The 12,480-nt window shown below is 36.1% G+C and overlaps 1 protein-coding gene across 1 annotated transcript in view; it reads right to left on the bottom strand.

Moving 5' to 3' along the window:
* The window catches only part of dnah5l (dynein, axonemal, heavy chain 5 like), a gene marked incomplete at its 5' end in the record, with an annotated part of 44,622 nt that extends 32,576 nt beyond the window's left edge, over positions 1 to 12,046 (bottom strand). Inside the window, 21 exons of the mRNA XM_084102062.1 lie at positions 295 to 502; positions 1,280 to 1,431; positions 1,738 to 1,877; positions 2,114 to 2,269; positions 2,397 to 2,486; positions 2,663 to 2,833; positions 2,974 to 3,069; positions 3,158 to 3,359; positions 3,453 to 3,572; positions 3,662 to 3,843; positions 3,985 to 4,083; positions 4,477 to 4,570; positions 4,693 to 4,858; positions 5,160 to 5,346; positions 9,520 to 9,621; positions 9,721 to 9,792; positions 10,551 to 10,625; positions 10,725 to 10,793; positions 10,881 to 11,069; positions 11,195 to 11,286; positions 11,881 to 12,046. Of these exons, the coding sequence (XP_083958188.1) occupies positions 295 to 502; positions 1,280 to 1,431; positions 1,738 to 1,877; positions 2,114 to 2,269; positions 2,397 to 2,486; positions 2,663 to 2,833; positions 2,974 to 3,069; positions 3,158 to 3,359; positions 3,453 to 3,572; positions 3,662 to 3,843; positions 3,985 to 4,083; positions 4,477 to 4,570; positions 4,693 to 4,858; positions 5,160 to 5,346; positions 9,520 to 9,621; positions 9,721 to 9,792; positions 10,551 to 10,625; positions 10,725 to 10,793; positions 10,881 to 11,069; positions 11,195 to 11,286; positions 11,881 to 12,046 (2,828 nt within the window). The remainder of the gene's footprint in view (positions 1 to 294; positions 503 to 1,279; positions 1,432 to 1,737; positions 1,878 to 2,113; positions 2,270 to 2,396; positions 2,487 to 2,662; positions 2,834 to 2,973; positions 3,070 to 3,157; positions 3,360 to 3,452; positions 3,573 to 3,661; positions 3,844 to 3,984; positions 4,084 to 4,476; positions 4,571 to 4,692; positions 4,859 to 5,159; positions 5,347 to 9,519; positions 9,622 to 9,720; positions 9,793 to 10,550; positions 10,626 to 10,724; positions 10,794 to 10,880; positions 11,070 to 11,194; positions 11,287 to 11,880) is intronic.
* Positions 12,047 to 12,480: the final 434 nt, after the last annotated feature.

Genomic DNA, 12,480 nt, shown 5'->3' with positions numbered 1-12,480 from the left:
GTCAGTCAGGATATCCAATTTAATTAGACATGCATGAAAGCAAGGCTTTGAGGAATAGAAGTATGTTCTATTTAAGGTCTTTTAAAGTTTTATGCCTATTTAGCTGTTCGCTTAGTCGAGGAAACATCGAAAAATCACCTTTTGAACAGAATATGCGTGAAATGAAGACATAATCCCAGAGCTTAAGTCAGAGGAACCTTTTGAACTGTCTGCATTTACAGCCCACGCAGCTTTGTTTTCTCATCAAATTAAATACGACTGTTTTCACCAATATATTTTAAAAGTGTCACTTACATCTTCAGCATTTCTCTCGCAGTGCTGATGGTGGTCTCTGTATTGGTAAGTAATGTCTCGGGTGTAACTGGCTCGTCATTGGGCAGTGTCATCAGATAAGTGGAACTCATGGAATTTAAGACACTATCAATTTGACATTCCAGAATATCCATAGCAACTTTCACTACTTGTTCCAGCTCTTGCAGTGCCTTGTACACACACCCTATGACTGAAACATTGAGAAAAGACTTAATACATACATAAGATATTAAGAGTCTTAATACAAAAGTCTTGATAAGTTAGGATTAGAAATTGAATAAAATTAAGGTCCGTTCACACCAAGGAAGATAACTATATAGTTTTAAAAATCAACCTCAATATTAAAGAATAGCAGAGGTTAGAACTTCACACCACATCTATAACGATAACGGCACAGAGAAACGATATCGTTGGAGTCACTTTCAGAACGATGTTATCCAGCTGATGAACGATAAAAACATTGACAGCCAATCAGAATCCATCCTGCAGCAACGAGCTTGAAGCATTTAAAGTGACAGACAAGCACGCCCTTACAATAAACAGAACGAAATCTTCCGCTGGTGTGGACACTAATATAGTTATCTTTATAGTTATCGTTCTTGGTGTGAACAGGCCTTTAACCTCATAATATTTCTAAAAAGTGACTTAAACTCTAAGACAGTGTATGTATACTGCATTTAGTGCATGACTTTTTATTCGACACGCAGGTTAATATGCTCTGGGTCAATGTGTACTTAATCTCATTCTATATATGCAAAGTTTGATTATTATGGGGAGTGATATTGATATTTTGTTATCTAACGTAATAAAATTAAAATATTTTTTAAATTGTTCAAATACTTTTTGGGGCCTCTGTAAACATTTTGCACACTAAAATTAGCATGGATGATGAAAGGATTTAGTGCAACAACTCTGAACTAAAATTGAACTGATCTAATGTAATTTATTCATGTAATAATTGTTTTACAGTAGTCAATATTGAGGGAAGTCCATGAGAGGATGGTCAGTCCAGGGTAGAGGGCAGTCTTCACAGATTTGATAAAGGGCTGCATCGGGGACTTTAGCACACTGGGTATCCTCCTGACTGCTGTGTCAAATTTTCTCAGCATACCCTGTAATCTGAAACCAGTGAAATTCCACTTCATATTAATAAAAGTATTAACTTTACATTTGAATTCAGAACAATAATTTATGCTTGTTTGTTGATTTTTTTTTTTTTACAGTAGCTTTATCCCAAAACCATATGTGATGCCTCTCATACATTCTAACCGTCATAGAATCTCTTACAAACCTGATTTGGAACTCTTCATAAAGTAGTACACAGCAAGTATACATGCCACATAAATAGTGCTCCTTTGTGCAAGATTTTTTGCGTAAATAAGATGATACATTTTAGTGTAATTTAAATGCCTTTAATGCACTCACTTATCACGATACTCCTTCAGCTGAGGTTGTTTGGTAGCCATGTTGCGGATAACATCGGGTACATCTGCACCCGTTTGATACATGCTATTTGCCTCTTGCAATACCTCCAGGACGAGAGGGTCAAGATTCACACTGAACTCCTAGCCACAAATAATGTTTAAGGTAATTAAAGAGTTAATTAAAGTGTACAGTTTGGGTTTTATACATAATAACAGGTTAAAAATTGAATTTGTAATTAATTTCATTGCTTTCAAAAACAAACAAATATTTAATTAAACTGAATACATTCACAGTACTGATACATTTTGCCAAAGAATAATGTCTTTTGAAATTTTGGCTTGAAGTGATAAACTTGTAATGAAAAGTAAATGCAAACCTTTGTTTTTGGGTGTGTGGTCAGCAATGAAGCATTGAGACCATGTAGTAAACGTTCTACACCATCAATCCAAGCTTTGTGATGTATCATTTCATACTCCAGAAGTACGGTAGCAAGTTTGTTGTACGATCGAATAATCTTCCTCCTGTCTGCCATCTAAAGGTCAAGACAAAATAATTGAGTTTCTTCAAAGATCTTTTTTTAGGAACAAACTCAAAATTCATCAAACTCAAGCTACATCAAAATTAAAATAAACTGTGGTCATCTTGTCTTTGCAAATTACCTGCATAATGTGCAATTTGTCTTTTAGGATTTGCATTGGCACATCAATTTTTTTAAACAGTTGTTGTGACCATGCAATTTTCCTAGCCAGCTGCAACAGAAAATGTAAAACACTATAAACGTTTTAGTCCCAGTAACACTGCTTTCTTGTGTTGTATATTCTGCATAAATGTAAAATAAGTTGTGGGCATGTTTTTATTGTTTATTAAATGATTTAAATATAAATGAAGGCTGAACAGTTTACTAATCACTCAACAGGGAACTTACAGGGGTCAGCTGGAAACAATATGGATTGTCCTTCTCTCTTTGGTAGCATTTGCGTACAAACTCAAGGTCATTTTCGTACCGTTGCAGAACTACCATATACTTCTGGTTGAGGTCCATTTGTCTGCCCACACCGTTCTCAAATTTGGACAACAGGTCAAGGACCTGCTCAGTCTGTTGGTACATAACAGTTGGTAAATAAATTTCCTTTCAGTGTAGGAGGGATATATTTACACAATATATTGGTCCTGCGCTATAATGAATGGTTCAGTCATTCAAATGTTTAATTAATAATACAAATAAAATGGCCTTACAGTGAGTGGTCGTTGAAGCCAAGTGTCAATCAGTGCATCTAGAGACTGATACAGGACCTGGATTTGTTTTCTGAACTCAGTGTAGTCATTGTCAAACTAAAAGAAACATAATGTCATGAGAGATGGTTCATGTCTTTGATTTTCAAGACTAAATCAAAGAATATACAGTAATGAGAGATCTTACCTCTAATTTGCGATGATCAAGCACATTGTAGGTCTTGGATTTGATGGTGGACACAATCGTTTGGTAGCGCATGTATATTTTCTCGACACCTTCAACTTTCATAAACTGCAGGGCTGAAAAATCTTCAAGAGTTGTGGCCATGTCTGTTATCTTCTCCAGACGTCTGCATAATGTGTCAAACTTTCCGAAGATGTAATTTTCACTGTTGGTATGACACAGCAGAGCTGAGTTAAAAAACTAAATATAGTGTCAGTTTGATTATTTTAAGGTGACTTTAAAGCTGTGGTTTACCAACCTCAATTCAAATTTCTGTTCAAGAGGATTCTGCTGTATATTTTCTTTCATTTGGTGGAAGCATTTCTGGTACTCCTGGTTCAACTGAATACATTCTTTCATCCTCTTGAGCAGTTCCTTTCTAAATGGGAATACAGACCTATGTATTATATATATATTCAAACTTAGAGACACAGTTCTAAAGAACTTTAGCAGCATTTTACGTCTGACCTGTCAAAGTCCCAGACTTTCGTCACCCCTTGACAGAGATAAGCCTTGCTGGTTGTCACCATTTGATTAGTGATCTTCACAAAAAGCGATGTCATGTGTTCTGTGGTGTTGTAATATCGAGACACACTCTGAATCATGTATATTTTGTTCATCAGTTTAGGAACGTGTTTCAGCATGGTAGTCTGAAACAGAGTAAAAATATATACAGTATAACTCAAATACTCCAGTTAAAATTGTGACCCTTAAAGTGTCCCATAAACGACACTCTTGGTTATAGAATTTTTTTCCCTGAAGAATGTACAAAATAAAAGTTCGGAGCTTACTGGAGTGCTTTTTTCCGAAAGTTCAAAGAACTTGTCCAGAGTAGATAGATATTTCACATTATTTTTAGCCTCATTGGACACAACCGTAATATTTGCATCCTATAGATAGAAAACAGCATAATACAAACAACATGTAAATCAGTTATTAAATGTACACAGTTCATAACAGTTCTAAAATTCTTATTCCACTCCTTGAAAAATAAATATTATAAAAATGTTACAGTACTTGTATAGTCGTGTATTCATTGATTAATCATAATTTTTGTTAATTAATATTAATTTAAAGACAAAAATCATTATAACCAAAGAGGATCATTTTCATTACAGGAGTACAGTAATGAGAGTGAGATTTATAGTACAGTGAGAATTTGGAAAAGTTAATGACTTTAAAAATAGACAGCATGATTTTAAAATATGTAAATTCTTCAAGTAATAGCTATTTATTAAAATGTATAAAAAAGTAAAGCAGAACATAACATCCACTAAACTGACCAGTTCTTTCCATTTACTCAATGTCTTGGACTTGGTCGCATGCAATATACCAATGACCATCTTCACATAAGGGTCCTTGATTTCATCCATGAGGCTGAAAAAACATGAATACACAGTAAATCTAATAAATATACATATAGATGGATAATCACTAAATTAAATACAAATCTTGCATGCTATTACTGAAGAAAAAGACACTGCTGGATGGCATGGTACCTGCTGAAGGTGACCATCCTGTGCTTCCAGTGTGCCAGCTCTGCTGAGGGCCCAACATCATCTGATTCTTTCCTAATGCATTCACTCTCTGTAAGCACTTGTTCTATCTGCTTGGCCCAGTGTAAAAGCACTGTTTCTAGAACTTCTACCAGCTCAAAGTTTTTAGCTTAGAGCCCAAAATAAAAAAAGAAGAATACAACAATTAAGGTTTAGTTAATTAACATTAAGGTTTGGGACTAGCTTGTAATTTTCACAAATGTGTGGAAAAGATTTTGCCATCTGTTTTACCCAATATTTATGAGTGTACTATGTATTTTTAAAGGGAAGCATGCTATTTTATGTGCACCAAAAATGTGGCCTTGGGAGAATTGCTATGCAATTATGTTATCATTTGGCATTTTAATAAACATTATTACTTTGACATCAAAGAAAGTGTCGTTATGATTATAGAATATTTGACCCTTTACCTGCATTACTATAGTCTTCGGCCTTCTGTATGTGACTCAGATCAGGGGCTGATGGGATGTTATGAAGCTTAAACTTTTCCTCCATGTTCCTCATCACTAAAGAGAGGTTACAGGTAAACTTATCCACAGATCTCATGAGGTCTTGCACATCTGGGAACGTTTGGCCATCTTTTATAGCTCCCCAGTCCTAAAGGAAATGTTGGATTAATATGTCATGTGTTTTGGTTCTGATAGTTTCGTAGTCCCAGTCTGTAGAATTCTGTAACTTCAATTATGTATATAAATGCTATATACACCAAATACATTTAATTGTCACAAATTCAATTTCCTTTCACAAGATTTTCTGTTAAAATAGAAAATTGGTATTTATGAATAAGGGGAAATAGACATTTTCATTCTTGAAAGCCTTTTATTGGACAAAAGTTTGTATAGGCCTCTGTGGAGAAGACAGGTCTTCAAAATGTTTCCATTTTCCAGGAAGAGAAGACAAAAAGATCCAGAAGCCAGAAAATCTGGAAAAAGTTTTCCAGTACACCAGCATATACACTCACCTAAAGGATTATTAGGAACACCTGTTCAATTTCTCATTAATGCAATTATCTAATCAACCAATCACATGGCAGTTGCTTCAATGCATTTAGGGGTGTGGTCCTGGTCAATACAATCTCCTGAACTCCAAACTGAATGTCAGAATGGGAAAGAAAGGTGATTTAAGCAATTTTGAGCGTGGCATGGTTGTTGGTGCCAGACGGGCCGGTCTGAGTATTTCACAATCTGCTCAGTTACTGGGATTTTCACGCACAACCATTTCTAGGGTTTACAAAGAATGGTGTGAAAAGGGAAAAACATCCAGTATGCGGCAGTCCTGTTGGCGAAAATGCCTTGTTGATGCTAGAGGTCAGAGGAGAATGGGCCGACTAATTCAAGCTGATAGAAGAGCAACTTTGACTGAAATAACCACTCGTTACAACCGAGGTATGCAGCAAAGCATTTGTGAAGCCACAACACGCACAACCTTGAGGCGGATTGGCTACAACAGCAGAAGACCCCACCGGGTACCACTCATCTCCACTACAAATAGGAAAAAGAGGCTACAATTTGCACGAGCTCACCAAAATTGGACAGTTGAAGACTGGAAAAATGTTGCCTGGTCTGATGAGTCTCGATTTCTGTTGAGACATTCAGATGGTAGAGTCAGAATTTGGCGTAGACAGAATGAGAACATGGATCCATCATGCCTTGTTACCACTGTGCAGGCTGGTGGTGGTGGTGTAATGGTGTGGGGGATGTTTTCTTGGCACACTTTAGGCCCCTTAGTGCCAATTGGGCATCGTTTAAATGCCACGGCCTACCTGAGCATTGTTTCTGACCATGTCCATCCCTTTATGACCACCATGTACCCATCCTCTGATGGCTACTTCCAGTAGCCTGGATGCCAGCCGAACTTAGCCCCGCCCACAAAATTTTTAGGTCGGGAAGTTCGGTCTGGACTCGTTCCGTTGAGGAGCTATTATGCCCGAACAAAAATTGTTCGGACCAATCAAATTGTCAGGGCGGGCTTTATACGATGATGGACAGATGAGCAACGGTAACGTAATCATCCACGTCATCAACGAGCGCTTGGGTTGAATTCAAATGACTTTGAGATTTCACGAGTTCACGCTTACAAATGAGTCAGATAGAATAAATGCATATTTGGCGTGCTGTCCGAGGAGAGGCTTCGGGCTCGGTATTCGGCCCGAACCCAAAGTACTCCCCCCGTATTCCAGGCTGTGGAAGAACAAGCCGAGAGTGAGTGGAGGGATGCTGAAAACTGTCAAGGAATGTTAGGTGAGTTGACAGAGTTGATAAATATATGCTTCCTCTCATGCTGATAGTGTAGACCGTAGACGGTTGATTGGATTGATTATTTGAATGTGCTCCTCCTGAACTTTGTTTATAAAACATCATGTGTAGATTCCGCCATCGCGTCTGTTATAGAAGATATCGACAGCGCATTAATTTTAAAAGAGGAACAGAGAACCGCGATCGGAAACATGAATGAAAAACATACGTCACTTACTCCGTTGCTCTGATTGGTTGTAGGTCTATCCAATTGAGTGCAGAGGCATTTTTTTTCCTGGTTCGGTTGAAACACGCCCCATAATCAAAGCTCAATGGAGCAGTATGACTCACATTCTGACTAGAATCTGAGTATGACGACGTCAGGCTATACTTCCAGCAGGATAATGCACCATGTCACAAAGCTCGAATCATTTCAAATTGGTTTCTTGAACATGACAATGAGTTCACTGTACTAAAATGGCCCCCACAGTCACCAGATCTCAACCCAATAGAGCATCTTTGGGATGTGGTGGAACGGGAGCTTTGTGCCCTGGATGTGCATCCCACACATCTCCATCAACAGCAAGCAGGGTACCCCCAGGATCCTCCAACTTAAATTCAAGGCTTTTTAAGACCTTTTTAATACCATTTCAAATGAAATTCAATGCCAACTTCGTACCAATTCCGACAGAAGTATGAGGGGAAAATGTCAAATCTGTATACATTTTAAACCCTAAAAAATAATTATGTACAAGTAGACTATTTGAATTAAATAAAACATTTTATTTAAATTATCAGTCATATTTAATACATACGCAGCAGCATTGTAGCGTGCACGTGTGTAGGCCAATGTTAATTTTGGCAGCCATTTTTGATTTAGTCTTACTCTTCATCTTCAGACGAAAATGCTTATTGGTCTTAGTCACATTTGAGTCATTCTGCCTTTCATAGTTTTAGTTGACGAAATGTGTTTGCATTTTTTGTCAACTTTTAGTCATTACTTTTAGTCAAACTGCAGTTACTTTAATTTTGGTAGCTATTTTATATGTAGTCTTTAGACAGAAAATGTCATAATTATTCTCTCTAGGCCAATTCGATTAAGCTTATGAGAAATTAAAATTAAGCTAACAGGCTGTATTGACATTGCACTCTTTAGCAGTAGCACTTGTGCAATTCTACATATCCCTTTTCCTTAGTTCTCCAATTTTTTTTAGAGTGCCGTACCCCCTCTCTTCCACGACTGCAGTCACATCTTTCCATTAAGGGACAATATTTGCCCCATTTAATCGATTTTTCCATTTCATTTTTCACCTTTATAATACTTTTAAAAATAAATAATGCTTTAAATAAAACAATGTTCAATAAATATTCAATGTTAAAAAACGTTTAATATTAATAAAAATATGATATTAAAATCGCCAGTAGGTGGCGGTAACTCATTGTCTTTGTCAAAGCCACAGATTTTGTTGCAAAATAGAGCAATAAGCCTGTTTAAAATTTAGCACATCACTTAATATTACCTTTTTTTTTTTTTTTTTTTTTTTTTACTGTTGTATAAAATCAATGTCACATTTGAAATCGTGTGGATAGTTGGGAAACATTGCATTCTTGCTCGCATAATGATCAACATTAAAAACACTGCTGTATATCAGCCTGCATTTTGATCGCAGATTTAGTCGCACAAACAGCGCAAGCGGCTCGTGACAGATATTCTCAAATGAAGATCGCTGAACTCCAGCTTGTCTGTGTTTTCAGATCATCCGCGCTTCTTCAACAATGTAGAGAGAGCGCGCGTGGATGGTTGTGGCCAGATACTACTGAAAAGACCGGGTAGAAAACATGCTCTTTTAACCTGTCTATGCTTTTAACAGAAAAGCTCTGATTAGTAACCATCGTAACGGGTGTGCGCGCTTTCGCGCGTTCTTCTATGACGTGAAGCGCGAGGTGCACTCAACGTTACGCGACTAATTTTTAATTAGTCTACATTAGTAACAGCTAATTTTGTTACGGTATGAATTTAATCATAGAAAAGGCAAAAAAAAATTAAGACCTTTGTAACGAAATTCAAGACTTTGTATACCAAATTCAAGGCTTTTAAGGCCTTAATTTGAGATTATCAAATTTAAGACTTTTTCAATGCTTTTAAGACCCCGCGGGTACCCTGAGCAAGATGCTATCCTATCAATATGGGCCAACATTTCTAAAGAATGCTTTCAGCACCTTGTTGAATCAATACCACGTAGAATTAAGGCAGTTCTGAAGGCGAAAGGGGGTCAAACACAGTATTAGTATGGTGTTCCTAATAATCCTTTAGGTGAGTGTAGATGCAATGTGATTTCATAGACCCTTTAAAACTGTCCTTGCTTAAATAAATAACCAAAAATTATTTATTAATGTAAACAATTATTTATTCAAAGGATTACTTTTTATATTAGCCTATGGTCCAACAAAGAAAGCAATAATTTAGATTAATTAGATACGATACAGGCCTATTTCCCAGCATCATTCATCAAATTCATGGAATTATATATCATACCTCTTGCGACTTTAAGGCTTGGTTCATGGCTTGAGTAAAAAGAAAATCCAAACGTTGATGGACACTTGTCTCTGAGCAGTCAAGTTTTGCAAAATCCACTTCCTGCAGAGAATGACATAAGACAATCGGATGACTGATAGACAATAACCAACAGGCCAAGTTGCACTCGAAAAAAAACAACAAACAAACTCCCACACTGACCTGCGATATGTTTGTAGTTGTTATGGCCTTGTCCGTGATTCTCATGAAAAACAAACACTGCCTGGTAAGACCCTGCAATCAGTGAGTGAAGAGTAGCCCAGTTCATTGTTTTTCTACTTAGCAACATGCATACATAGTTACTTAGTCACTCGCCATTTAGGACATGCTGTCCATCCAAAGCTACTTAATCTACACTAATTGCAGAGACGCTTCCACTAGAACAACTTGTCTTTCTGACTGGTCTTGTTGTGCCTGTTCACATATTGTATATCATGTATAATAAAAATTTTAATAAATCTTAATTTTTTAGCATCATTACTCCAGTCTTCAGTGTTAATAAATTATTATAATATGCTGATTTGGAGCTCAAGAAATATTTATATTATTCTATTATTAATATCTGGCCTTATTATTATATTATTATCAATGTTGTGCTGCTTAAAATTTTGTGGAAATTGTGATAATTTTTTCAGGATTCTTGCTGAAAAAAGTTCAAAAGATTTATTTGAAATAGATTTTTTTTTGGTAACAATGTAAAAGTCTTTACATTATACTTTTGATCAATTTAATGTGTTTTTGTTGAATAAGTATGAATCCTGTATGAAATATGAAATCTTTGTATGAATTTTTTTTTTTAAATCTTATAGACCCCAGGCTTTTTTACGGTAGTATATCTAGTGTTAGGGCTTCGTTAAAAGGGTAACAGTAATGGCAATGCTTAGCTTAGCCCTTGATATACAAATTCTAATAATTAATAACTATACATTGCAGTCCAAGTGATTTGAAGCAACAGTGATTAATTGCCCTACAATGTACAAGTGTTGCTGTACCTCAGTAGTGTCTGTGTTGATTAACAGTTTCTTCTGTCCAGTGGCTGCATTTGAGGTATCAATCAAAGAAGGGGGCTATAGAGAAATACAGGCAGGTATTGGCTTGTTAGTATCATGGTGGGCAGATGCTTAAAGGATATTTCAAAGTCACTATCAAGTTGTGTTTTACTATACTTTGACTTGGTAGGAGAACATCAGACTCTTCGAACCATTTGCTGAGAAGAATTTCTCAATCATGTTGAACTGTAGAATACACATACACACATTTATATGTGGCAATCACAATATTCTGTGATTTTGAGCATGTCAATAGTGTCATATTTTACACACCTGATCATCGGAGATGATAGCCTCCTCGACATCCATTTCCCCCAGACTAATCACCTCTGCAATGATTGAGATAAGGTACCTGTGTCGGCCATCAAGAGCTGCTCTGCGCTCATCTTTGAGGGCTTTGAGCTGTTTACCTTTATCCTTCTGGGCTTCATTTAACAGTAACCCAGTGCGCTTCCCCGGCACCTGAGAGAGAAGGGCAAGTCAAGTCAGCTTATGTGCAGTGTGGAACGCCAGACTATAAATAACCCATCAAAAATAGAAAATAAAATAAAATAAAATAATAAAATAAAATAAAGATAATTACTCACAGCAGTGTTGACCATGGATGATATAGCAGCTGGTGTTGTTTGATTTATGGTTTTTTCATTTTGCATTCCAAATCTTCTGTGTCTACCACCATCTACAATAATATGGTAACTCTTTACAATAAGGTCCCATTAGTTAACATTAGTTAATGCATTACTAATATTAACTTGCAATGAACAATGTATTTGTTACTGTATTTATTAATTTCTGTCAACATTAGTTAATAAAACTACAGCCGTTCATTGTTCTTGTTAGCTTAGGTCCATTAAATAATATTAACAGATAGGCTACAACTTTTGAATGTTGAAATTAACAATAACTAAGATCATGTTAACTTATGTAGTTAACCGATATTAACAAGTGAAATCTTATTGTAAAATGTTACCAATAATATAAACAATGCTTAAGGTGATGATATACACAGGGAAACTTTTTGAGCAATGTTGCTGTCAACGGGCAACCAGGTGAGACACAGGGCCCATGACCGATCTAAGGTATCTAGATAGAAATTTGTTGCCCATTCTCAATGGGAAAGTGCCCAAGCAACATCGCTCTGCAACACTGCCTAGCAACATTCATCAAAAAAGATTTGTGTATGGTCACCTTAAGAATCCTATTTATCAATACATTTATCAAGTCATTGTAAACTGTCTATCTATTCATCTTACACACAAATAATTAATCATACCCCTTTTTATGGTGGTTAGAGGTGGTTTTACTTCTAGGTCCAGATGTGAGGATGAGAGTGGGTTTGCTATATCATCATTCTCTTGACGAGTTGACATAGTGCGTTTCTCCTCTTGGGATGCACCAGGTACATCTGACCCAGGATCAGATGCTTCATTTTCTGACATTTTTTTGTTTGTTTTCTCCTCCTAGGAGTTAAATATGGAAGTTTTTTCCTAACATAATTCAAAATAAAATGCTTAAAAAGATCAAATAATAAATCAAATTCTCAAAACAACTGTTCAAATGATAAATCAAATGGTCAAAATATTAAATAATAAATCAAACTCTCAAAATGGCTGCACAAATGATAAATCAAATGCTCAAATGCAATTTCATTTCCTCATTCGGATTTGATTTTTAATTTTCATTATCAACCCAGTATAAACCTGTCATAACTAAATCTATAAGTCAATGCTCAAATCATAAATCAAATGCTCAAATCATAAATCAAATGCTCAAATCATAAATCAAATGCTCAAATTATAAATCAAATGCTCAAACGCACATCAAAAATGGCAAATCAAATGCTCAACCGCACATCGCAAATGATAAATCAAAT

The sequence above is a fragment of the Abramis brama genome, assembly GCF_963993115.1.
Source record: "Abramis brama genome assembly, chromosome: 24".
In the NCBI taxonomy this organism is placed as follows: domain Eukaryota; kingdom Metazoa; phylum Chordata; class Actinopteri; order Cypriniformes; family Leuciscidae; genus Abramis; species Abramis brama.
This window is presented reverse-complemented; position numbering and strand designations above follow the sequence as displayed.